The sequence below is a fragment of the Odocoileus virginianus genome, chromosome 20 (genome assembly GCF_023699985.2).
Source record: "Odocoileus virginianus isolate 20LAN1187 ecotype Illinois chromosome 20, Ovbor_1.2, whole genome shotgun sequence".
NCBI lineage: Eukaryota > Metazoa > Chordata > Mammalia > Artiodactyla > Cervidae > Odocoileus > Odocoileus virginianus.
In genome coordinates, this window is record NC_069693.1 from 22055065 (window position 1) to 22081255 (window position 26191).

Consider the following 26191-nt stretch of genomic DNA (forward strand, 5'->3'; position numbering starts at 1 on the left):
AATGACAGGCCAATATCACTGCTGAACATGCAAAAATCCTCAACAAAATTCTAGCAGACAGAATCCAACAACATATTAAAAAGATCATACATCATGACCAAGTGGGCTTTATCCCAGGGATGCAAGGATTCTTCAATATTCACAAATCAATCAATGTGATATACCACATTAGCAAACTGAAAGATAAAAACCATATGATTATCTCAATAGATGCAGAGAAAGCCTTTAACAAAATTCAACATCCATTTATGATAAAAACCCTCCAAAAAGCAGGCATAGAAGGAACATACCTCAACATAATAAAAGCCATATAACCCATAGCAAACATTATCCTCAATGGTGAAAAATTGAAAGCATTTTCCCTAAAGTCAGGAAAAGACAAGGGTGCCCACTCTCACCACTACTATTCAACATAGTTTTGGAAGTTTTAGCCACAGCAATCAGAGAAGAAAAAGAAATCAAAGGAATCCAGATTGTAAAAAAGAAGTAAAACTCTCACTGCAGATGACATGATCCTCTACATGGAAAACCCTGAAGACACCACCAGAAAATTACTAGAGCTAATCAATGAATATAGTAAAGTTGCAGGATATAAAATTAGCACACAGAAATCCCTTGCATTCCTATACACTAACAATGAGAAAACAAAGAAAAATTAAGGAAACAATTCCATTCACCATTGCAACAAAAAGAATAAAATACTTAGGAATAAATCTACCTAAAGAAACAAAAGACCTATATATAGAAAATGATAAAACATTGATGAAAGAAATCAAGGAGGACACAAATAGATGGAGAAATATACCATGTTCATGGATCAGAAGAATCAGTGTAGTGAAAATGAGTATACTACCCAAAGCAATCTATAGATTCAATACAATCCCTATCAAGCTACCAACGGTATTTTTCACAGAACTAGAACAAATAATTTCACAGTTTGTATGGAAATACAAAAAAACCTTAAATAGCCAAACCAATCTTGATAAAGAAGAATGGGGTTGGAGGAATCAACCTGCCTGACTTCATACTATACTACAAAGCCACAGTCATCAAGACAGTATGGTACTGGCACAAAGACAGAAATATAGATCAATGGAACAAAATAGAAAGCCCAGAGACAAATCCACACATCTGTGGACAACTTTTCTTTGACAAAGGAGGCAAAAATATACAACAGAGAAAAGATAATCTCTTTAACAAGTGGTGCTGGGAAAACTGGTCAATCACTTGTAAAAGAATGAAACTAGAACACTTTCTAACACCATATACAAAAATAAACTCAAAATGGATTAAAGATCTAAATGTAAGACCAGAAACTATAAAACTCCTAGAGGAAAACATAGGCAAAACACTCTCTGACATAAATCACAGTAGGATCCTCTATGACCCACCTCCCAGAATATTGGAAATAAAAGCAAAAATAAACAAATGGGACCTAGTGAAACTTAAAAGCTTTTGCACAACAAAGGAAACTATAAGCAAGGTGAAAAGACAGCCCTCAGACTGGGAGAAAATAATAGCAAACGAAGCAACTGACAAAGAATTAATCTCAAAAATATACAAGCAGCTCATGAAGCTCAATTCCAGAAAAATAAATGACCCAATGAAAAAATGGGTCAAAGAACTAAATATACATTTCTCCAAAGAAGACATACAGATGGCTAACAAACACATGAAAAGATGCTCAACATCACTCATTATCAGAGAAATGCAAATCAAAACCACAATGAGGTACCATCTCACGCCTGTCAGAATGGCTGCTATCAAAAAATCTACAAACAATAAATGCTGTAGAGGGTGTGGAGAAAAGGGAACCCTCTTACACTGTTGGTGGGAATGCAAACTAGTACAGCCACTATGGAGAACAGTGTGGAGATTCCTTAAAAAAACTGGAAATAGAACTGCCATACGACCCAGAAATCCCACTGCTGGGCATACACACTGAGGAAACCAGAATTGAAAAAGACATGTGTACCCCAATGTTCATCACAGCACTGTTTACAATAGCTAGGACATGGAAGCAACCTAAATGTAAATTGGCAGACAAATACATAAGAAAGCTGTGGTACATATACACAATGGAATATTACTCAGCTATTAAAAAGAATGCATTTGAATCAGTTTTAATGAGGTGGATGAAATGCACATATATGGAATTTAGAAAGATGGTAATGATGACCCTATATGCGAGACAGCAAGAGAGACAGAGATGTAAAGAACAGACTTTTGGACCCTGTGGGAGAAGGTGAGGGTGGGATGATTTGAGAAAATAGCATTGAAACATGTATATTACCATATGTGAAATAGATCACTAGTCCAGGTTCGATGCATGAGACAGGGCACTCAGGGCCAGTGCCCTGGGATGACCCTGAGGGATGGGATGGGGAGGGAGGTGGGAGGGCAGTTCAGGATAGGGGACACATGTACACCCATGGCTGATTCATGTCAATGTATGGCAAAAACCACTATAATATTGTAAAGTAATTAGCCTCCAATTAAAATAAATTAATTTAAAAAAAGAAAAAGCATTTGGTATCTCTTTATGTTAAAAAAAAGCCCACTTTAACAAACTAAGAAGGAAACTTCCATAATCTTATAAAAGATATTTAAAAACAAAACAAAACTAACCTCAAAACAAGTCTACAACTAACTTAAGAGTGAAATTTTGAATGCTTTTTGCCTCCTTGGGCTTGGGAACAAGACTAGGATGTCCACTCTCCACTTCCAGGTAACACTGTAATGAAAATCCTAGTTAGTGCAATAACGTGAGAAAAAGAAATAAGGTTTAAAAGTTAAAGATTAGAAAAGAAGAGGTAAAAGAGCCATTATTGGCAAATAGCATGACTGTGTACCAAAAAATGTAGAACACTAATCAAAACATTAGATTTAATTGTGAGTTTACCAAAGGTCAATACTTGAAAATTAATTGTTTTTCTATATTAGTAATAAACAGCATATTAAATGAAAATATCAGTTATGCTGGCACAATAATCAAATACTTGGGAATAAATCTAATGAAAGAGGTGCAAGAAATCATAGCAAGATCTTTTTTGATCCACCTCTTAAGAGTAATGAAAATAAAAGCAAAATGAACAGTGAGACCTAATTAAAACCTTTTGCACAGCAAAAGAAACCATAAACAAAATGAAAAAACAACTCACAAAATGGGAGAAAATATTTGCAAATGAAGTGACTAACAAGGAATTAACCTCTAAAATACAGAAATGGCACATGCAGCTCATTATCAAAAAACCAAACAACCCAATGAGAAAATGGACAGATGATCTAAATAGACATTTTTCCAAAGAAGGTACACAGATGGCCAAGAGGCACATGAAAAGATGTTCATCATGAATAATTACTAGAGAACTGAAAATCAAAACTACAATGAGGTATCATCTCACACCCACCAGAATGGCCATCACCAAAAAATCTACAAACTAAATGCTGGAGAAGGTGTGGAGAAAAAGGAAGCCTTTTTCATTGTTGGTGGGAAAGTAAATTGGTACAGCCACTATGGAGAACAATATAGAGGTTCCTTAAAACACTAAAAATAGAGGTACCATAGGATCCAGCAATCCTACTCCTGGGCCTATATCCAGAGAAAATCAATTTGAAAAAACACATGTACTTCAATGTTCGTTGCTGCACTATTTACAATAACTAGGATATGGAAGCACCCTAAAGGTCCATCAACAGAGGAATAGATAGAGGAGACATGGTATATGTATATATGATGGAATATTACTCAGTCATAAAAAGAATGAAATAATACTATTTGTAGCAACACAGATGGATCTAGAGATTGTTATATGAGTGAAGTAAGTCAGAGAAATACAAATATCACGTGATATCACTTCTATGTGGAATCTAAAAAAAAATGGTACAAATGAACCTATTTATAAGACAGAAATAGAGTCACAGATGTAGAAAACAAACCTAGGTTACCAAGGGGCAAGGGAGGGATAAATCAGAAGATGAGGACTGACACATACACACTGCTATATATAAAATAAGTAGCTGACAAGGACCCACCGAATAGCACAGGGAACTCTACTCAGTACTCTGTAATGGTCTATATAGGAACAGAACCTAAGAAAGAGTGGAGATATGTATATGGATAACTGATTCACTTTGCTGTACAGTAGAAATTAACTCAACATTGTACATCAACTATGCTCCGATAAAAACTAAAATTTATATGACACGCAAAGGACCCAGAGTAGTCAGTCAAAGCAATCTTGAGGAAGAAGAATAAATTTGGAATACCTAAAATACCAGACGGGCTTTCCTGGTGGCTCAGATGGTAAAGAACCTGAGTGCAATTGAGGAGACTGGGGTTCGATCCCTGGGTCAGGAAGATCCCCTGGAGAGGGGAATGACTACCCACCCACCCCAGTATTCTTACCTGCAAAATCCCATGGACAGAGGAGCCTGGCGGGCTACAGTCCATGGGATCATAAAAGAGTTGGACACAACTTGGCAACTAAGCAACAACAAAATACCAGATAGCAAGATTTTCTATCAACTGTTCATTAGTAAGACTGTGACTTTGGCCCAAGATTAAACAAATAGATTCATGGAACTGAATAAAGAATACAGGAAGAGGCCAACACACATTCGGTCATCTAACAGGAAATGGCAACCCATCCAGTATTCTTGCCTGGAAAATCCCATGGACAGAGGAGCCTGGTAGGCTACAGTCCATGGGGTCGCAAAGAGTCGGACATGACTGAGCGACTTCACTTCACTTCAATTTCTAAAAAAGACACCTGTGCAATTTAGGGGCAAAGGATGATCATTATAGAAAATGCTATTGGGGCATTGCTTATCTATATGGAAAGATAAATCTGAACTTTCATCTCACATACATGAACATTAATTCCATATAGATCACAGACTTCTAGAATAAAATTTAAGAGAATGTTGTTATAGAGCTTATGGTTGTCTTGGGGGGAAGGATGGGGGAGAGGGATAGTTAGGGAGTTTGGGATGGACATGCACAGACTGCTGCATTTAAGGTGGATAACCGACAAGGACCTACCATAGAGCACATGGAACTCTGCTCAGTGTTATGTGGCAGCCTGGATGGCAGGGAGTTTGGGGGAGAATGGATACATGGATATGTATGGCTGAGTTCCTTGGCTGTTCACCAGAAACTATCACAACATCTTTTGTTAACTGGCTATACCCCAATGCAAAATAAAAAGATTTTTTAAAAAGAGAGAATGTTGTCATAATCGTATAGGTAAAGATTCCTTAATCAGGACACAAAAAAACACTCACCATAAAATTTAAAAAACTGGTAAATTAGGACTTATTAAAATTCAGAATTACTGTACTTCTGTTCATCAAAATACACAGCGAAGAGTGTGAAAAGACATGTCTTAGAATGAAAGATGCTGACAATACATTTACCTAACAGAAGATTAGTGTTCAAAATATCTTGAAAAAAAAAAACCTCCTAAATCAAATCAACAAAGACATTTCATAGAGAGGATATCTAAAAGGACCAACAAGAATACAAAAAAGAGTACGTATCATTTGATGTCTGGGAAATGCAAATTAAAGCCATTATTATATTTCACTGTACCAGAATGGCTAAAATTGTAATGCATTGGCAAGGATATGGATCAATAGGAGCTTTGTCATATTGCTGTTGGGAGGGTATACTGGAGAACTGTTTGGTAGTATCTATTCATATCAAAGCTAAATATATTCCCACCATTGACAACAAAGTATTTACCCAAGAGAAATAATGCATCCACCGAAAGACATGTGCAAGAATGTTCAAAGCAGATTTACTGTCAAGCAGCTTATTGTTAAAGCTAATAAAAAATACACAGGGCAGGGAGGCTGTAAATTTCCCTTGTTGCCCCCGAGGTGGGGTTGGTATAACAGAGTTCAGGTTTTGTTTGGAAGAAAAGTGCAAATTTTGTGCACCTGAATTTTTATTCGATAGTGGTGGTGAGAAATATTTCATTTTAGATCCCTTACAAGGGGCAGCTGCACCCCAAAGAGAAAGCCTCTGCCTCATTTCATGGGACCATGGAACTGAGTGGTCGTGCAGGCCAGGAGAAGTTATGGCCATTTAGAATGCAGATACACAGACCCTGCTCAGATGTGCTGAATCGCATCTCTGGAAGGAGGGGCTGTGGCTTTGCTTAAGTCTATCAGGTGACTCCTCTACCTTGGTATTTTTAAATGTTATTTGATTCCCTGGCGGCTCAGAGGGTAAAGAATCCAGATGCCTGCAATACGGGAGACCTGGGTTTGATCCCTGGGTTGGGAAGATCTCCTGGAGAAGGGAATGGCAACCCACTCCAGTATTCTTGCCTGGAGAACCCCCATGGACAGAGAAGCCTAGTGGGCTACAATCCAAGGGGCTGCAAAGAGTCGGACATGACTGAGTGACTAAGCACAGTACATAAATACTATATGTGAGATATATATGTGTATATGTGTGATACATCTTTTAAAAAATAAAGCACAATAAAATGTACTTTCATTTATTGGACTGAGCCCATTACTCAGTCCAAAAGCTGGATCATTAACAAAAATGTATTTGTATTTATATTTACCTACATGCCTCTCTCTTATGCCTTCCTTCTGCCTCCCTACGAGAGGTAACATTTTATATTTTGTGTTTTCTGTTCTATTAAAATTTTTAAAAATAAAGTTTTTGTCTTCTTGGTATCTATGCCTCTACATTATATTGTTTAGTATTGCTTTTTAAAAAAAGCAATATTTAGTATTTTTTTTTAAATTGACCAAGAAAAAGTTTTTTTTGAATTTTTTATTGTAATAAAATATATATAATATGAAATTTATGATTTTAACAGGTTTGAAGTATACAACTCAGCGGCATTTATTGTATTTGCAATGTTGTGCAACCACTGTTTCCAAAACGTTTTCATCATTCCAAGCAGAAACTCTGTACGCATGAAGCAATACCTCCGCTTTCCTTCCCTGCTGCACACACCCCTCCCCCGCACCCCTGGTGACCTCTATTCTACTTTCTGCCTTGATGATTTTCCCTTTTCTAGACATTTTATACACGTGAAATCATGTATTTGTTTTTTGTTTGTTTCTGGTTTCTTTCACTTCACATAATATTTTCAAAGTTTATTCATGCCACGGCATATATCAGAACTTCTTATAAGTAAACAATATTACACTGTATGTATTTTTATCCATTCATCTGTTGAAGGGCATTTGAGTTGTTTCTACCCTTGGATATTGTGAATGATGTTGCAATGAACACTGGTGTACAAGAATCTATTTGAGCCCTTTTTCAATTGTTTTGGGTTAAATACCTAGAGGTGGAATCACTGGGTCATTTGGTATTAATAATCCTAGGTTAGCATTTTGAGGAACCGTCATACTGTTTTCCAAATACTACTCCATTTCACATTCTCACCAGCAATGTCTGGGAGTTCGAATTTCTCCACATTCTTGCCAAGATTTAATTTTTTTTTCTTTTAATTGTAGCCATACTTGTAGGTGGAGGCTTCTCAGGTGGCTCAGTGGTAAAGAACCCACCTGCCAATGCAGGGAATGCAAGAGATGTGGGTTCAATCATTGGGTTGAGAAGATCCCCCGGAGCAGGAAATGGCAACCTGCTCCAGTATCCTTGCCTGGAAAATTCCATGGAGAGGAGCCTGGTGGGCTATAGTCTATGGGGTCATCAAGAGTTGGACATGACTGACCACACACATGCATGCTTGTAGGGGTAAGGTGGTATCTTTCAGTTTTGCATGTCCTTAATGATGTTTTCCAACAGTGTTGATAATTTTTCATGTACTTGCTGACCATTTTTGTATATCTTTTTTGGAAAAATGTTTATTCATATCATTTGTTCATGTTTAATTGGGTTGTTTTTCATTTTGTTGCTGTAAGAATTCTTTATATAGTCTGGATAGTAAATCCGTACTGGATACATGATTTGTAAAAATTTTCTCCTATTCATAGATTATTTTTTTACTTTCTTGATATTATCTTTTGTTGCACAAAAGTTTTTAATTTTGATGCAGCCCAATTTATCCATTTTTCTTTTTGCTGCTTGTGATTTTGGTGTCATATTTTAGAATCCATTACTGAGTTTGCTTGGTTTTGAGCTCTATAAAAGCAGTATCATTCACAATATACTTTCATGAAACTTGAAGTTCTCTTTAAAAATTATGTTTATAAAACTATCCATGTTCTTTCATAGCTCATTCATTCTCCTTGCTGTGTAATCTTGTTATACAAACAGATCACACATTATTTAGCCATTCTCCTATTGATAAACATTTGTGTGTTTCCAATTATTTTGCTATTCCATCAGCACCACCTTAAATATCCCAGAGGGATTCTTCTGCACACTCTAAGAACCACTGGGCTTTTATAAATGAAATGAGTGTGATTGAAATTGAATAGTATTCAGCTGCAGACATTTGATTGAAGTATATCTACTTTTCTCCCTACCTATTTGAACTGATTACTGGATTACTATAAATTTTTAAAGAGTTGGGAATACTAGGTCACCTTACTTACCACCTGAGAAACCTGTATGCAGGTTAAGAAGCAACAGTTAGAAGTGGACCTGGAACAACTGACTGGTTTAAAATTTGGAAAGGGATACATTAAGGCTGTATATTGTCACCTTATTTAACTGACATGCAGAGTACATCATGTGAAATGCTGGGCTGGCTGAAGCTCAAGCTGGAATCAAGATTGCCAGGAGAAATACCAATAACTTCAGATATGTAGATGACACCACCTTTATGGAAGAAAATGAAGAGGAATTAAAGAGCCTCTTGATGCAGGTTAAAGAGGACACTGAAAATTGGCCTAAAATCCAACATTAAAACAACTAAGACCATGGCATCCAGTCCCATCACCTCATGGCAAATAAATGGGGAAACAATGGAAACAGTAACAGACTTAATTTATTTTCTTGGGCTCCAAAATCACTGTGCACAGTAACTGCAGCCATGAAATTAAAAGACGCTTGCTCCTTGGAAGAAAAGCTATGACAAACCTAGATAGCACATTAAAAAGCACAGACATCACTTTGCCAACAAGGCCTGTATAGTTAAAGCTACAGTTTTTCCAGTAGTCACGTATGAATGTGAGAGTTAGAACATAAAGAAGGCTGAGTGCCAAAGAAGTGATGCTTTTGAACTATGGTGCTGGAGAAGACTCTTGAGAGTCCTGTGGACAGCAAGGAGATCAAACCAGTCAATCCTAAAGGAAATCAACCCTAAATATTCATTGGAAGGACTGATGCTGAAGCTGAAGCTCCAATAGTTTGGCTACCTAATGCGAAGAGCTGACTCACTGGAAAAGACCCTGATGTTGGCAAAGATTGAAGGCAGGAGGAGAAGGGGGTGACAGAGGATGAGCTGGTTGGATGGCATCACTGACTCAATGAACATGAGTTTGAGCAAACTCCGGGAGATAGTGAAGGACAGGGAAACCTGGCGTGCTGCAGTCCATGGGGATGCAAAGAGTTGGACACGACTGAGCAACTGAACAACAACAACAATAAAACCATGATAACCACTGCCACTGAGTACGGTTTGCATCTGCACTACAGCCTTAACCATTCTGTGTGATTTTTTGGAACAAGCAATCAGAGAAGACACAATGAGTACATTTTACTGATTTCAGGTTGGAGAGCTTTGCAGAATAGGGAAATGGCAACACAGTGTGGGGGACATGATTGTGAAAAGGAAATGCTTACTTGAGAGCCTTGTCTCAGCCAGGTTGCAGGAGTGTCTCTAATGGATTTGAAACAACCCCAAGAATGGCTTTGTCAGTGCTGGAAAGCATTCAGAACAAAGAGACCCAGATCAACGGTTCCTCCCCCAGTTCTGCACACTGGCTCATTTCGGGAAACCCTTTGGCAGCTGCATGGGGTAGTGACACAGCCAGGATTCTTTGGCTCAAGCATGAAGAACACGAGGGGAAACTTAAGTATGAAGCAAGAGCTGGACTCTTTAACAGGGAGGTTGTTTGTGGCTTTGTTACTGGAAAATGTGAGTAACCTTAATAAGGCCAAAGTGTGGAGACACAGCAATTACAAAATCAAGAAGGGGGTGGAGTGAGATACTGGGGACATAAAAGCATCAGCAGGTGCCCCTAACGGCACTGCTCTTCCAGGGCTAGACACACCAAAGATGAGGTGAGTCCACAGTTTGATCCTATCCCTCACTTTTCTCTGGATTATTTCATCCTTCTTTGGATATATCTTTTATCTACATGACAGCCTGGGTACAGGAGAGGCCTACAGGAGAAATGCAAAAATACAACGAAGATAAATAAGGCAAATGGACTAAATTATACTTCGTTTTCTGATGCACAGCATACGAACAATATCTTATATTCTTGCAAACTTCTCAGGGTTTATTCTGTCCTTGGCTCTGACTCCTGGTTATTTAGGGTGGATCTCACTCTTATCTTGCCTGGGGGAATCTACTCATGTGTTTGGTTTTAGAGCCAGGAAGCACCAATGCTCAAACGATATTTATAATAAGAATTATCTTCCAAATAGTAGCATGTTTGTAGAGGATCCTCTATGTTCTATGTGCTGCATAAGGTTCTGGAGGAGATATTAGAAATGGATTAAAGCTTGGTCCTTGACTTCTAGGAATTATGAGTTTGGAGCAGTCCTTTCAGTCATTACCTCATTGTTTTCCAAATTTCATTCATTTGCACGTCAGCTTCAAGGTTCTTGCCATATTCCTGTGCTGCCCATAATACTATTCTTTTGTAACATTCTCTCTGGGGTGTCACTGGCAGCTCAGTGGTAAAGAATCTGCCTGACAATGCAGGATTCGATCCCTAGGTTGGGAAGATCCTATGGAGGAGGGAATGGCAACCCCACTCCGGTATTCTTGCCTGGGAAATCCCAACGACAGAGGAACCTGGCGGGCTACAGTCCGTGGGGTCGCAGAGTCGGGCATGACTGGGTGACTGAGCACACACATAGTGAATAAAGGTTTACTATGCAAAAATTCTCTGCTTTTCTGTGTCCATAAAAGGTAATGTTTTCAGATGGTGCTGTCTTTCCCATGAGGCATGACTTTCTCTAAGAAATAGCTTTTTCCTTGAGATTATAAAGTGTTCATCTTTGTGGGGAAGCCAGTAGCCCCTGTGGTAGGCCTCCTGACGTTTTTTTCCTTTTTGGCCATACCACATGGCCTGCGGGATCTTAGTTCCTCAACCAGGGATTGAACCTGGGTCCTTGGCAGTGCAAGTTTTGAGTCCTAACCACTGGACTGCCTGGGAGTTCTCCCTGGCATTTTGAATATGCCTATCAGCAGATTTTAAAAAAATGTATAATGAGAAAGACCAAAAGGGAAACATTTGAGTGACACAACAAAACAGAAAAAAATTTTCTTCTGAAATGCTGAGGTAATGAAACCAGAAACTTAACCAAGCAATCTCTGAGTAGTTGCCATCTTCCAGGGAGATGGTCCATGGGTGGGTATGGCCTGTGCACTGATGCCCAAGTGCACAGTCAAGCTTTTACGGAGTCAGTTATCATCCATGTAACCTTCTGGAATTTGGGGGTTCGCTATACGACTTCCTGAAATCAAATTACCATAAAATAATAGAAACAACTACATCAGTGTTTTATACCCAAAGTAGAGAGAGTAGCATAATAACTCCCCCGCTGCTCCATCTTCTAGATACCTGCATTTTATTAGTGGAATCCTCATAGCCCAGCACCTCAGGGGTGCCCCCAAGGGAGGCTTCTCTTTGCTGAGGAGCTCAAATATTGTTAACAATTTAGGGTTTCCTGAATCCTGCCATGCACTGAGGCCCGATTCCTTCCCAATCTTGCTTGCTCTTCTCTGAAGCTGTTGTAGAATTCCAGCAGCACGGAACACACAGGAACCTCTGTGACTGGGAAGCTGCTGAAGTATGCATGTGGGTGGGTGAGGGGTCTCTAGGTAACGAGAGGGGTGTGTGTATGTGTTGAAGCGGGGAGACTAGCAGTGCCCTCCTTTCTGTCTTCTCTGCAGCGCCCTGCCAGTGGTCGTCACCCTCCTGCTCTGCGGGCAGCTTCTCGTGGTGGAAATCAGCAGTGAGGCCACAGGTAGGTCTGCCTGTGGGCGAGGGCTGTACCTGGCCACACCGCTGCATCCCACCATAGCCCTTCAGATCTGCATCCTCTCCGGGAAAATCCAATTGCTCCTTATCCTGATCTCTGGTCTTTCAATATCATAAAGAACATTGGGGAGCCAGCCAGCCAGCCAGCAATCTCTCCTGGGCTTCCGTTTGCGGTGTGGGAGTTTGATATGCTGTTTCTTCTCTCCTGACTTTTCCAGTCTCTAGGGGCAGTTTCTGAAAATGAACCTTGTCTTCCTGTTTTCCTTTGCAGCCGACAGCTGCCCAAAGGCCCCCGAGATTGCCAACAGCCGCGTGGAGTACTCGGTTCGCTATCAGTGTGACAAATATTACAAACTGCGTGCTGGAGATGGTGAGCCTGGGCGAATGCCTCTGGGTCCTCCTATCCCAACCCCGGACCGCCTTGACAGTCTCCACGACTGCCACAGTCACCTTGACCATCTTCTGTCCTGCGGCGCTTCACTGGCGCCCCCAGCACTTGGCTTTTAGCATAGCGCTCCTCCCTTGCTCCTCTTCTCCAGCCCTCCCTGCTCCTACTTCTTTGACTCTGCTCTTTAACTACCTTCTCTCCTAGTGCCAGGTCCAGCTTTTGGCTCATTTTTTTTTTTTCGTTTCAGGGGTGTATACCTTTAACAATAAGCAATGGATAAACAAGGACATTGGACAGCAACTCCCTGAATGTGAAGGTAGGAAGTCAGAGGCCTGGGAAGCAGATTGAAAGTGGGTATTGAGGGGTTGGTGCACGGCAGGCATCTTGATCGAAACATCCTCAGGGCACATCCTCCCTGTGAGGCTTCCTCTGGGCACACAGCAGCAAGGACAGGGGCCGGGGGGACCACAGGTGGCCGGGCAGAGACGTGCACGGGCAGGTGATGCTTCCCCACAAAGTTCACTAGGGATGTGTTCATCTGGTCTCCTGGGCACTGACCGAATCCACTGTTCACAGAGGATCAGGGGACCCTGTATGTACAGAGAGCCCACCAAGACATCCCTGGGCCAAGGGTAAAGTAAGCTGCAGGAAGAACAGATCAAGGGAGGGTAGAACAAAGCCGCAATCCATGGGAATGTGCTACAAGAGGCTGGAGATGGGTCAGAACTCCATCGTCACCAGGAAGAGCTGGTGCTGTCTCCTTTGGGGATGGCGGGAGGTTGATGTGCAAACCAGCTTCTTCTGCCCTGCCTTTTCGCGTCTCCAGGGGCAGTTCCCCAATATGAACCTTCTCTTCCTCCTTTCCTTTGCAGATGCCAGCTGCCCAGAGCCCCCCAAGATTGAAAATGGCTATGTGGAGCACTCGGTTCGCTTCCAGTGCAAAACCTATTACAAACTGCGCACTGCTGGAGATGGTAAGGCCTGGACGAATGCGTCCTGTCCCTCCACTTCCACGGGGGATGGAGCCAGGGTGACTGGTAGAAAGGGCATGTGATTTCTGGAGCCAGGAGATTCAGGTTCTAATGAGGGTTTTGTCACTGGCAGCTGTGGCCTTTTGGGCAAATTAACTCTCCTCAGGCTTGAGTTTTCTCCCTTGTTAAGTGGAGGTGATGCCACGTAGCCTACCTATCTCAGGGTAAGATCTATATAAAGCAGAATGATGGTGATGGTGATGACGGCAGGGAGCCCTCACCTCGTGAGCACTATGCTCCTGTACTGTGCACAGTTTTCTCCACAGATTTGCTCATGATGTCCTCACGACATCCCTCTGGAGATACTATTATTTATTTTTGCCAAGTTGCACAAAATTGTGGGAACTTAACTTCCTGACCAGGGATGAAATCTGGGTCCCCTGAATTAGAAGCTCGGAGTCCTAACCACTGGACCACTAGGGACTTCCTGAGAGACAGGATTATTATTTTCATTTCACTGCTGAAGAAACTGAGGCACAGAGAGGTTGAGAAATTTGCCCAAGTTCAGGTAGCCTGTATGAGGGAAAGTCAGGATTTGAACCCTGATTCCAACCCTGTACTGTCTTGGCACAATCGCCTCGGCCACTTAGACCACTACCCGTCCTGCTGGGCTTCAGTGGCCCCCAGCACTTGACTTCCAGCACAGAGCTCTTCTGTTCCTCCTCCTCCCTAGCCCTCCTTCCTCCTATTTCTCTGATTCTGCTCTTTAAATGCTCTCTCTCCCAGGGCTAGGTCCAGCTATAGCATCCCTTTCAGCTTGTATTTTTTAATTTTGTTTCAGGAGTGTACACCTTTAACAGTAAGAAGCAGTGGATAAATAAGAACGTTGGACAGCAACTCCCTGAATGTGAGGCAGGTAGGAAGCCTGGGGCCTGGGAAGCAGACTGAAAGTGGGTACTGATGGGCTGGTGCACGGTAGGCATCTTGATCGGAACATCAAGGCACATCCTCCCTATGAGGCTTCCCTTGGGCACACACCAGCCAAGGACAGGGACCGGGGGGACCAGAGGTGCCTGGGCAGAGATGTGTGCAGGCAGGTGACGCCACCCCATGAAGTTCACTAAGGATGTGTTCATCTGGCCTCCAAGGCCCTGACCGCGTCCACCGTCTACATTGTCCACAGAGGATCAGGGGACTCTGTACAGAGAGCCCACCTAGAGAGCCCTGGGCCAAGGGTAAAGCAAGCTGCAGAAGAACAGGCTGAGGGAGGGCAGAGCAAAACCGTAATCCACGGGAATGTGCTACAAGAGGCTGGAGAAGGGTCAGGACTCTGTTGTCACCAAGAGGGGCTGTGCTCTCTCCTTTCCCTCCTGGAACAAGAGGATTTTTCCCATCCTCTTCTGCTACTTGGGCTGTGGAACCGCTAACCTGCCGGGTATCAACTCCAGTATTTATAAAATCTGTGTTCCGGTCAACATTGCTTCATGTCCCTATTTATTCAGAGAGAATGAAACTTGGTAGCTCCTTGTCCTTACACTGAATTTCAGGGATCATGTACCTCTAGTTGTGATAAATCATTTAAATATACCTACAGTTCAGCAGCTGGGGTTTCAAAATTTCAGTGAGTCAGAAAAGCAGGGAACAGAACTCTGCTTTAGTGATGTGAACATTAAAAAAATTTTTTTTTAAACTGTAAACATTGGGGACGGTAGGAGCAGAAGGTAAGGGCAAAGCATGTAAATGTTTCTAGCCTTGGAGACATGAAGAGCGATAGTTTTGGACAGTGGCAAGAGGGCATTTTTGTTTCCCGGTCTGGGGGACGCTCACACCCTGCTCACATTAATGGTCATCTTGCTCTCCTCGACAGTGTGTGGGAAGCCCAAGCACCCAGTGGACCAGGTGCAGAGGATCATCGGTGGCTCGCTGGATGCCAAAGGCAGCTTTCCCTGGCAGGCCAAGATGGTCTCTCACCATAACCTCATCTCGGGAGCCACGCTCATCAATGAACGATGGCTCCTCACCACAGCTAAAAATCTCTACCTGGGTCATACCAGTGACAAAAAAGCAAAGGACATCGCTCCTACTTTAAGACTCTATGTGGGAAAGAACCAGCCTGTAGAGGTGGAGAAGGTGGTTCTCCATCCTGACCACTCCAAGGTAGACATCGGGCTCATCAAACTCAGACAGAAGGTACCCGTCAATGAAAAAGTAATGCCCATCTGCCTACCTTCGAAAGACTATGTGGAAGTGGATCGTGTGGGTTACGTGTCTGGCTGGGGGCGAAATGCCAACTTCAACTTTTCGGAGCATCTGAAGTACATCATGCTGCCTGTGGCTGACCAAGACAAGTGTGTGGAGCACTACGAGAACAGCACTGTGCCTAAAAATAAGACAGATAAGAGCCCTGTGGGGGTGCAGCCCATACTGAATAAGAACACCTTCTGCGTCGGCCTGTCCAAGTACCAGGAGGACACCTGCTATGGTGATGCTGGCAGCGCCTTCGTCGTTCACGACCAGGAAGACGACACCTGGTATGCGGCTGGGATCCTGAGCTTTGACAAGAGCTGTGCCGTGGCCGAGTATGGTGTGTATGTGAAGGTGACCTCCATTCTGGACTGGGTTCGGAAAACCATCGCTGACAACTAAGGTGGGGCCGGCTGGAAGCAGCTGCCTGAAAGGATGAGGGGAAAACTGGACAGGAGTGGAGGGGACAAAAATGCAGTGTGAAGCTGATGGGTTCCAGCCCTGCATTGCTGTGTCAATAAAGAGCTTTTCTTTGACTCACTTCTGTAACGTTTCTTTAAAATAATTTATTTTCAGCGGTGCTGGGACTTTATGACTTTGCAGGATTTTTTCTAGTTTTGGCGAGTGGGGGCTACTCTCTAGCTGTGGTATGCAGCTGCTCATTGCTTCTCTTGCTGTGGAGCATGGGCTCTAGGGTGCGAGGGCTTCAGCAGTTGCAGCTCCCAGGCTCTAGAGCGCAGGCTCAGTAGTTGTCACGCACGGGCTTAGGTGCCTCATGGCATGTGGGATCTTCCTGGACCAGGGATCGAATCCACGTATCCTGCATCGGCAGGCAGATTCTTTACCACCAAGTCCCCGGGGAAGCCCTTCTGTACTGCTTTTAGCCTTGGGCTTTTTTTTTTTTTTTTATTCTCTCATTGACAATGCAGCAGCAGCCAAGTGCTCTAGAGCTTACTGGGAGTGTGGCAGAAAACACCCTGGATCCACTGGAAATCCCTAAGGTGATACGAACTGTCCCACTGGGGAAGTCATGATTCCTGAATGAGTACCTATTTGATGTCAGGCCTCAGAGAGGTCACGGTTATCCTTGTTTTATAAACAAGGAAATAGAGAGTCAGAGAAGCGATTTGTTCAAGGTTACGCAGGTATCAAATAGAGAAGCTGAATCTTGAACCTTTGTTGTTGCTTGGTCGCTAAGTTGTATCCGACTCTTCTGAGACCCCCATGGAGACCCCACCAGGCTCCTCTGTCCATGGGATTTCCCAGGCAAGAATACTGGAGTGGGCTGCTATTTCCTTCTCCAGGGTATCTTCAGCCCAGGGATAAAATCTGCATTTCCTACATTGACAAGCACTGATTTGCCACTGAGCCACCAGGGAGACCCAAAGCTGAGTTCTGAACCTAAGTCTGTCTGAACACAAATCCCGAGCTCTTTTCACAGCATCCGCTGCTTGTTCCGAGTGGAGGAGAAAGAGAGAAGGCTGGTAGGAAGACGCGGGCTCGAGCAGCACAATGAGTGTTCTGACAGGTTGCTTGTGCTCCAGCACACCGGCACTTCAGCTAACACAGTAAGGTGGTATAAAGGCAGGATTTCCGGATTTGCTGGGTCCAAGTCACAGCTCGATGACAAACCTACCAAGTTCCTCGAGCTCCCTGCCCATTAGTCTCCTGGTCTCTCCCACGGGGCCTTAACCCAGACAGGCTCTGAAGTGCCTCAGTAGTAATGTTCTGGGGCTGGGGGAACCAGAATTCTCTTCCTTGGCAGGGGCTGCTTTTCTCATTTGAAAGAACCCTCAACCAGGACGCAAACCACAGCCATCTGAGTCTTTCATTTCACAAAGATAAAGGTCTTGCTATGAACAGTTTCCTAGAACAGAAGTTCTGGAACCCCGCCCATGAAGCTCTTCCTCTAACTGAAGAGTTCTAACTGAGCCACACTCCTTTATTCAGCACACTGGCCCTTCACCAGCATACAGTCTTGTCACACCAAAATGCGGCCTCCCCCGCTTATGGCTTAAAATGCCATATGGTGTCACTACTCTCTCACTAGTGTTCTGTCCTTCCCTGTGATGTTGTCACAGGCACTCTCCAGATCCATCAATAATGAAAAACAGGTTGGAGCTCACAGGCCAAGGAACAACGGAGACCTATATTCTAGAACCTGCACAAGAGACAATGGCCAGAAACTAAAATACAAACATGTAAAATCATGCCTCTCAGCAAACAGTTATACCTCTTTCTTCTAATAATACCTTCAGCACTAAGTTTTTTGAAGAATAAACCATCCAAGTTTTTTTTGAAGAAAAATCTGACTGTACCAGTGGCTTCTGCCTCTCAGGAGAAAAATAACACTTTCGGTATTTTCTCACTTTCCTTATCTCCTCTACCTTCCTACCGGGCAGCACCTCCTGCCCACCTGCCTCCCTCTCGGGTTTCAGTGACACTGAACTCTGTGGAGCCCTCTCAACACGCATGCTGTCTCCAGCCTCTGGGTTCTCTCCAGCCTTCCTCCCCCTGGTTCCTCCTATGCCCTCCCCTTTCTCCATGAGTACCTCCTACTCTCCTTTAAGGCTCAGAACTGTCTCTTCTAAGAAGCTTTCTTTCCATCCAGGAGTCATTTGTTTTCGTGCAGTATCTGGCATAGGATGGGGGCATACAGTATGTAATTAATAAACACTTGTGGAAGGGAGAACAATGATGGGAACAAAAACATAAACCTGGACTTCAGAGAAACATCACCGAAAAGCCCTCAGGAGGAAAGACAACATGAGAATCTTATGCATGAAAGTGCTGAGTTTTTGCTGTTATCTGAGCACTTCTCACACCTCAAATGTTGTGTAATTTAGGCTATCAGGGACAGAAAATCCAACTAAAGTGACAGGTGGTAAAGACGTTTTATTCATTCACAGAAATCTGAAGGGAGGAAGGTCGAGAGTCCACTTGAGAGCTTGATATCGTCATCAGGGACCCAGGCTCTTTTCATCATTCTTTGTAGCATGTTTATTTTTCATCCCAGGGCTGGTTGCCTCATGGTCTTAAGATGGCTGCTGTGGTTCCATGCATCACGATTACCAATGTAAGCAGGAAGTGGGGGCCAGGAGAAAACGGAGGTGGCGCTGAAAGGATTTTGTTGTCTCATTCCTGGGATGACTCTCTCCTTTATCAACGAAGGACACCCAGATGCCCAGCAACCTTCCTTCTCTGCCACGTTGGTCACAGAAGACTTGGAAAGAAAGCACTTGGCAAAGGGGGACAGCTGTGCAGTGACAGTGCTTCCCTGCATGAAGGCCAACAGCTGCCGAGCGGGTCATGTGCTGTCTGGTGCAATGCCTTCTGGTTCTGCATATGTTCTTATTCTAGAAAATCAGGGCCATTCGCTCCATGAGAAGAGGAGGAACATGCCCAAGCGGTGAAGGTTGTGCCAGGGGGCCCTGGGAGAGCAAGAATTCTTCATAAAGTTATTAAAACGGGCAAGTCCTATATAGATACTTCTTTCTAGCAGTTCTGAGATCTCTTTCCAGTCTTGAGTCCCTGAAGTACAGTTTTCTCCTCAGAAAGAGACGGAGCTCCAAGAGAGACTGGTTCCTAATGACTAAGAGTAGTTAATTTTTTGTTTAGCTTAAATTGGGTGCTGGACAGTAAAGGTTCAAGTTCTCACCTCTGGGGCAATTTAATAACATAAAAGTTGATAAAATGAGCAAGCCAAGATAGCTTTAAAATTCTGAGCCAAAAAGGCTTGAAGATAAAACAAATTTGGCCACTATCAGTAGAGAATGATTTATTCCAAGAGAACCTGGGATAGTAGGTGAGCATGAGATAAATACACGAGCAGAGGGAAGGCAAGGCTGAGGATGAAGGAAGGTGTGGGTATGCACACATAGGGTAGAAAACAAGTGTTTTTGCTCTTATGTGAACTGATTTTCTATTTTACTCAATGTATCAAATAAACATAGTTGAATCAAACTGCCCAAGCCAAATTTATAAGGATTCTGTATTATCTTAAAGAATAAAGAAAAGCACAATATACAGAGAAATTAAAATACCCACACTGGGGAAATTGACCATGGCTGGCTTGACCTCTCTGAGGTCTGCAGGGCGTAGACACTTGGGCATCCCCGAATGTCCCAGCACCAGAGTGGTCTGCTGCTTGGTGGCCGGTACTTTCTATTGAGGTCAAAACTCTTATTCTCTGGGATGCTGACCATGTTTCTGAAGGACCTCAGGAAAACCGCACAGCTGGAGTTAGGTACTGTTTCGAGATGGGCCTTTCTCTTCAACTCTGATGGCAGCGAAAGCACTAAATGTCTTGATAGAGGAGGTCGTATTTAGGAATATTCTTGGGATCAATAGGACTTTGCACAATAAGTTTCCCCCTCATTGCTCCTCGATAAATTACTTCAATCAAATCTATGAAGTCTTGTTTGGTTTTGAAACTTCCCACAAACTTAGTGTGATCTGGAGACCTAAATAGCATAGGAGAGAAATGACCTGGCTCAGAACTTTTCAAAGGTACTTGTAAGGCTTCAGCATAAACAAAAGTAAATAGCAGCTCTCTTACTTTCTTCTGGTCACAAAGCCTTAGACACAAAGCCTGACACTGATTTTCCATTTGTGATTACAGGGCCCACTTGATACACGACTAAAACCAGTGCCGTGGGCTGCTGGAAGAGCATGGAAGCCCTACCAGCTGAAATGCTTCTGCTTAAGAACCTATTTAATCACTTCTCAAGTCATCACCAGGTAGCATTCCCTGGGTGTCAGTCTGGGCTTAGTTTGGTGTTGTCAAAGTTGGCCACACACTGTGCAAAGTCCATTAACTGGTCTCTGGGCGGTAAGTACTAATACAATATTACTTGTTAAAAACTTTTCAAGGAAAAAAAAATTACTTGTGAGGCCAGATGCTGCATTTTGGCATATATCCTTTCAATCTTGTGTGTGTATGTATTTCTTTTATCACAATCATGGGAATCATATCATGCAAATTATTTTGTAATGTGCTTTTTTCAACTAACATATATTTCTTTCAATGTCGTTAAACATGCATCTCCCATACCATATTAAATTAGTATCTAGCATCTTTCTATGGACATCAAGCTTCTAAGCATTTTGTTTTCTAAATAACAGTGGGATGAACGAACAGTCATGTGGCCAATTTTGGCCACTTTCATGACTATTTTCTTTCAGATAATTCCTGGAAATACAATTGCTGGGTTAAAATTTTTATACACTTCTAAGGTGGTAAGTAGTATCATAATTCACCCTCTGAAAAGATTCACCAAAGTAATATATATACCAGCTGTATTCTAGGAGAATAAACAAGTTTAAAATACTTAAGATAGATAATATTTAACACACTTTCAAATAGATAATGACAAAGCAGGCCCACAGGTCTGGACAAATGGACAAAGTGATTTGTCCATAGTAAAAAATGATTACTGTGGATACATTCAAAATACATATTAAGCATTGGGATGCTGACTAGGTTGGGGGGAGGGCATTCCAGATTTCATGTTACTTAGTTTTTTATTTTAAGATTGATGTGGTCCATTTTAAAGTCATTATAGCATTTGTTACGATATTGCTTCTGTTTTATGTTTTGGCTTTCTGACCTCCAGGCATATGGGGTCTTAGCTCCCCAACCAGGGACTGCACCCAAACCCCCTGCTTTGAAAGGTGAAGTTTTAACCACTGCACCATCATGGAAGTTCCTCATCTTACTTATTTTTGACAAACTCTGAGAAAGAAGGACTTCAAAATTCTCTAACTGAAAGCAGACAGAACACTTGGCAAGGGAAACGCGTGTCTTAGCTTGCTGAAGGATCACTTCTTTCACAGATGCAGCCAATGAGTACCAAGAGTTTAAGAACAATGGCCCATTTTGTTTGAAATAAAACTCCTGGGGAACTTTGACAAAAGCAGTTCTATATTTTCTGCAGTGATGGAAGGTGAGTGCTTCACAAACTGTACTGCTGCTGCTGCTAAGTCGCTTCAGTCGTGTCCGACTCTGTGCGACCTCATAGACGGCAGCCCACCAGGCTCCCCCGTCCCTGGGATTCTCCAGGCAAGAACACTGGAGTGGGTTGCCATTTCCTCCTCCAATGCATGAAAATGAAAAGTGAAAGTGAAGTCGCTCAGTCATGTCTGACTCTTAGCAACCCCATGAACTGCAGCCTACCAGGTTCCTCCGTCCATGGGATTTTCCAGGCAAGAGTACTGGAGTGGGGTGCCATTGCCTTCTCTGCGCAAACTGGACTAGTCTCTCAGATTTAAGTAGTAAGTTAAAATTTGCCACTCATACTGGAAACACTCTCATTTTGTACCAAAGTTCCGCACACACAAACAAAAATTAGAGACTTCAACTGAGAAACAGTACCAACATAAGACACACAAAGCTCCCATCACATCCAAGTGGGTAAGCTACTGAAACTGCCTGGAGAAAAGAAACTTTGAAGATTATAGTAACTTCATGTCAATCTAACTTACCCATAATCCACTTTCATATGCTGCCCATTGAAGAAAAACACAGTAGATGGAATATAACTGATGTCAAAATAGTGTGTATAAACTGGGGTTTGGTCCACGTCTACTAGATAGATAGTAGCCATTTTACTTAAGTCGGAAGAGGTCTTAGAAAGCTGCAAATGAAGAGAGAGATGTGGGTTACAACGTTGAGGGCTGTTAAGGTTTCTTCTGTGAAACTTTTCATTAGAAGAGTTTTCTATGTGAAAAAAATTCCCAGATCAAGAATCTAGCCTGTTGGGAGTTCCACATTAAGAGTAACATTATTCAGAGTCTGAATCACTGTTGGTAGGGTAATGAGAGGGCCCTGAGCAAACTGGGTGAATGTATTTCTTCTTTTTTTCTTCTATTTTTGATTAAAATATGTGTTTATAAACTTTACATGGATTTATAAAATCCATACTTGCTTAAATAAAAAAGTAAACTCAGAAATATGTGCTACAGATAATGCAATTCCCCCAAATCTCCTTTCCAATCTCACCCATAAATGAGAATTATGACAAAACAGCAGACCCTTACATGCCACTTGCTGTGTGCTAAGTGTTCTAAGTGCTTTACACTTGTTGGCTCCTTTAAACCATACAACATTTCTAGGAGGTATGCACGGCTACAGGCACCATTTCACAGACAAGAAAACTCAGCCATGAGGAGATAACGTGCCCCTGGTCACACAGCTGTAAGCAGTAAGGCTGGGATCTGAACTCGGACGGCCTGGCTTCAGAGTCTACACTCTCCGATATTCCACACCCCCCACAGTTGAGGGTAAAATGCTCTGGCCTCTTTCCCACCAGGTTAATGCATCACACCCTCATTGTTAATCATAGTCATGGGGTTTCTTACACAGGATCCACACTGTGGGTGGCAGCAATAGAAAACGTGGGTGAGGTCTTAGTCCTCGGTAAGTCTCTCTCCACAGTAAACAGAGACCAGGATAAGCTTACTCTGCCCTGTACTCCCCTCTCGACTCATCAGACCATAAAGATGTGCTGTGAATTCATAGATTACCATTAGGCACACACTGGAGGCGGCACTCCAGAAAAGCATACTTGCAGGCAGAGAAAACAAAGTTCAGATCCCAGCTCTGCAACTTAGTGGTTCTGGGCCCGTAGAAGTCACCTGACCTCCCTGGCATGCATCTCCCCTCCCGGGAATACTAATTATCCCACTGTGAGGAGCACTGAATAAGACAATGTTCATTGATTCTAGTTTGTAAAGTTTCTGGTCTTCTACTGCTTGTTGGTGAAACCAAGCTTCGGCAGCTGCTACTGGGGAAGGACAGCTAGGGCAGATTCCACACAATCACAGACTAGGTGGTTTGGCTCAGGCAGGCACATGATCGGCTCTTGGTGGAAGTATGCTAACAATTGAACAGCTGTATCCCTAGGCCCTGCCTGCTCCTGCTCATGCACTCTGCAGATGTTGGAGTAAGAATGTATAGGTTTTTAATAAAAATCTTAAAAAATTCACTTACTAAAAGACCTATACATAGAAAACTATAAATCACTGATGAAAGAAATCAAAGAGGACACAAACAGATGGAGAAATATACTGTGTTCATGGATTGGAAGAATCAATATTGTCAAAATGGCTATACTACCCAAAGCAATCTATAGATTCAATGTAATCCCTATCAAGCTACCAATGGTATTTTTCACAGAACTAGAACAAATAATTTCACAATTTGTATGGAAATACAAAAAACCTCAAATAGCCAAAGCAATCTTGAGAAAGAAGAATAGAACTAGAGGAATCAACCTGCCTGACTTCAGGCTCTACTACAAAGCCACAGTCATCAAGACAGTATAGTACTAGCACAAAGACAGAAATATAGATCAATGGAACAGAATAGAAAGCCTAGAGGTAAATCCATGAACGTATGGACATCTTATCTTAGACAAAGGAGGCAAGGATATACAGTAGAAAAAAGACAACCTCTTTAACAAGTGGTGCTGGGAAAACTGGTCAACCACTTGTAAAAGAATGAAACTAGAACACTTTCTAACACCATATACAAAAATAAACTCAAAATGGATTAAAGATCTAAATGTAAGACCAGAAACTATTAAACTCCTAGAGGAGAACGTAGGCAAAACACTCTGACATAAAACACAGCAGGATCCTCTATGACCCACCTCCCAGAATATTGGAAATAAAAGCAAAAATAAACAAATGGGACATAATTAAAAATGGGACATAATTAAACTGGAAAGCTTTTGCACAACAAAGGAAACTATAAGCAAGGTGAAAAGACAGCCCTCAGATTGGGAGAAAATAATAGCAAACAAAGCAACAGACAAAAGATTAATCTCAAAAATATACAAGCAACTCCTGCAGCTCAATTCCAGAAAAATAAGTGATCCAATCAAAAAATGGGCCAAAGAACTCAACAGACATTTCTCCAAAGAAGACATACAGATGGCTAACAAACATATGAAAAGATGCTCAACATCACTCATTACCAGAGAAATGCAAATCAAAACCACAATGAGGTACCATTACACGCCAGTCAGGATGGCTGCTATCCAAAAGTCTACAAGCAATAAATGCTGGAGAGGGTGTGGAGAAAAGGGAACCCTCTTACACTGTTGGTGGGAATGCAAACTAGTACAGCCGCTATGGAGAACAGTGTGGGGATTCCTTAAAAAACTGGAACTAGAACTGCCATATGACCCAGCAATCCCACTTCTGGGCGTACACACCGAGGAAACCAGATCTGAAAGAGACACATGCACCCTAATGTTCATTGCAGCACTGTTTATAATAGCCAGGACATGGAAGCAACCTAGATGCCCATCAGCAGACGAATGGATGAGGAAGCTGTGGTACATATACACCATGGAATATTACTCAGCCATTAAAAAGAATTCATTTGAATCAGTTCTAATGAGATGGATGAAACTGCTCATTATACAGAGTGAAGTAAGCCAGAAAGATAAAGACTAATATAGCATACTAATGCATATATATGGAATTTAGAAAGATGGTAATGATAACCCTATATGCAAAACAGAAAAAGAGACACAGGTGTACAGAACAGAATTTTGGACTCTGTGGGAGAAGGTGAGGGTGGGATGTTTTGAGAGAACAACATTGAAAAATGTATATTATCTAGGGTGAAACAGATCACCAGCCCAGGCTGGATGCATGAGACAAGTGCTCAGGCCTGGTGTACTGAGGAATTGGGTGGAGAGGGAGGTGGGAGGGGGGATTGGGATGGGGAATACATGTAAATCCATGGCTGATTCATGTCAACGTATGGCAAAAACCACTACAATACTGTAAAGTAATCAGCCTCCAACTAATAAAAATAAATGAAGGAAAAAAAAATTCACTTACTATGTCATCTAGTTGCAGACAGACTGGATCATTGTCTCTCCCAAACCTGAGAACCAGCACCTTCTCTGCAGTACTTTTTATTGCTTGGTCTACTGCCTTTTTGCTACTCAGTTTGGGTAAGAGGAAGCTCATGTTGAAATAATCCAAATTATCAATCTTCACTGTTGGTCCTGAAAGTTGCAACGTTTAAAGACAGATTAAGTACATGAGTCCTAATTTTAAAACATTGTTCATTTTTGGAGTAGGTAACATATATATTTTTCCCTCCTAGATGAAAAAAAGTTTCATACAACATAGTAACAAAAACATAAAAGGAATACACTAAATACACAAACTGGTGGCAAGTAAGTCCACCAGTTATAAAGAAACAACACAGAGAGGTATACTGTAATAAAATTTCCCTCTCTCTCCCCTCAGAGGGCTTGGTTGCCAGAGCCCTGGTAAGTAGTTACCAGACAACAACTTTCATTAGTTTCTCATGCATTCACAAGAAAATATAAAGATGTTTTTTTCCCCTTGTCACTCAAAATATAGTGTATTCTATCAGTTGGTTCCAGTGGGAAAGACATGACATCTTCAAATCTGGTAATTTGAAGGCTTTCATTGAGGCAGGGCATAGGAAATAACAAGG

The 26191-nt window shown here is 42.2% G+C and overlaps 2 protein-coding genes across 8 annotated transcripts in view; one reads left to right on the plus strand and one right to left on the minus strand.

The window, feature by feature from the left end:
- Nucleotides 1-26191, minus strand: part of TXNL4B (thioredoxin like 4B) — a 52022-nt gene that overhangs the window by 22930 nt on the left and 2901 nt on the right. For 6 of the 7 annotated variants that reach the window (XR_011482167.1, XM_070451076.1, XM_070451071.1 and 3 more), the window contains 2 exons: nucleotides 25561-25730; nucleotides 22189-22340 (listed from right to left, as the gene is read on the minus strand). Coding sequence is in view for 6 of the 7 variants with exons in the window: in XM_070451076.1 (XP_070307177.1) it covers nucleotides 22189-22340; nucleotides 25561-25692 (284 nt within the window). In the remaining variant the exon portion in view is untranslated. Of the gene's footprint in view, nucleotides 1-18585; nucleotides 20169-22188; nucleotides 22341-25560; nucleotides 25731-26191 lie in introns of those variants that run through there. The other variant, XM_020882303.2, reaches the window with a different exon arrangement.
- On the plus strand, nucleotides 10065-16245 carry LOC110130362 (haptoglobin). Its single transcript, XM_020882282.2, has 7 exons — nucleotides 10065-10168; nucleotides 12015-12088; nucleotides 12374-12472; nucleotides 12738-12806; nucleotides 13363-13464; nucleotides 14303-14377; nucleotides 15329-16245. The coding sequence occupies exons 1-7, from the start codon at nucleotides 10164-10166 to the stop codon at nucleotides 16105-16107; spliced, it is 1203 nt and encodes a 400-aa protein (XP_020737941.1). The 5' UTR covers nucleotides 10065-10163; the 3' UTR covers nucleotides 16108-16245.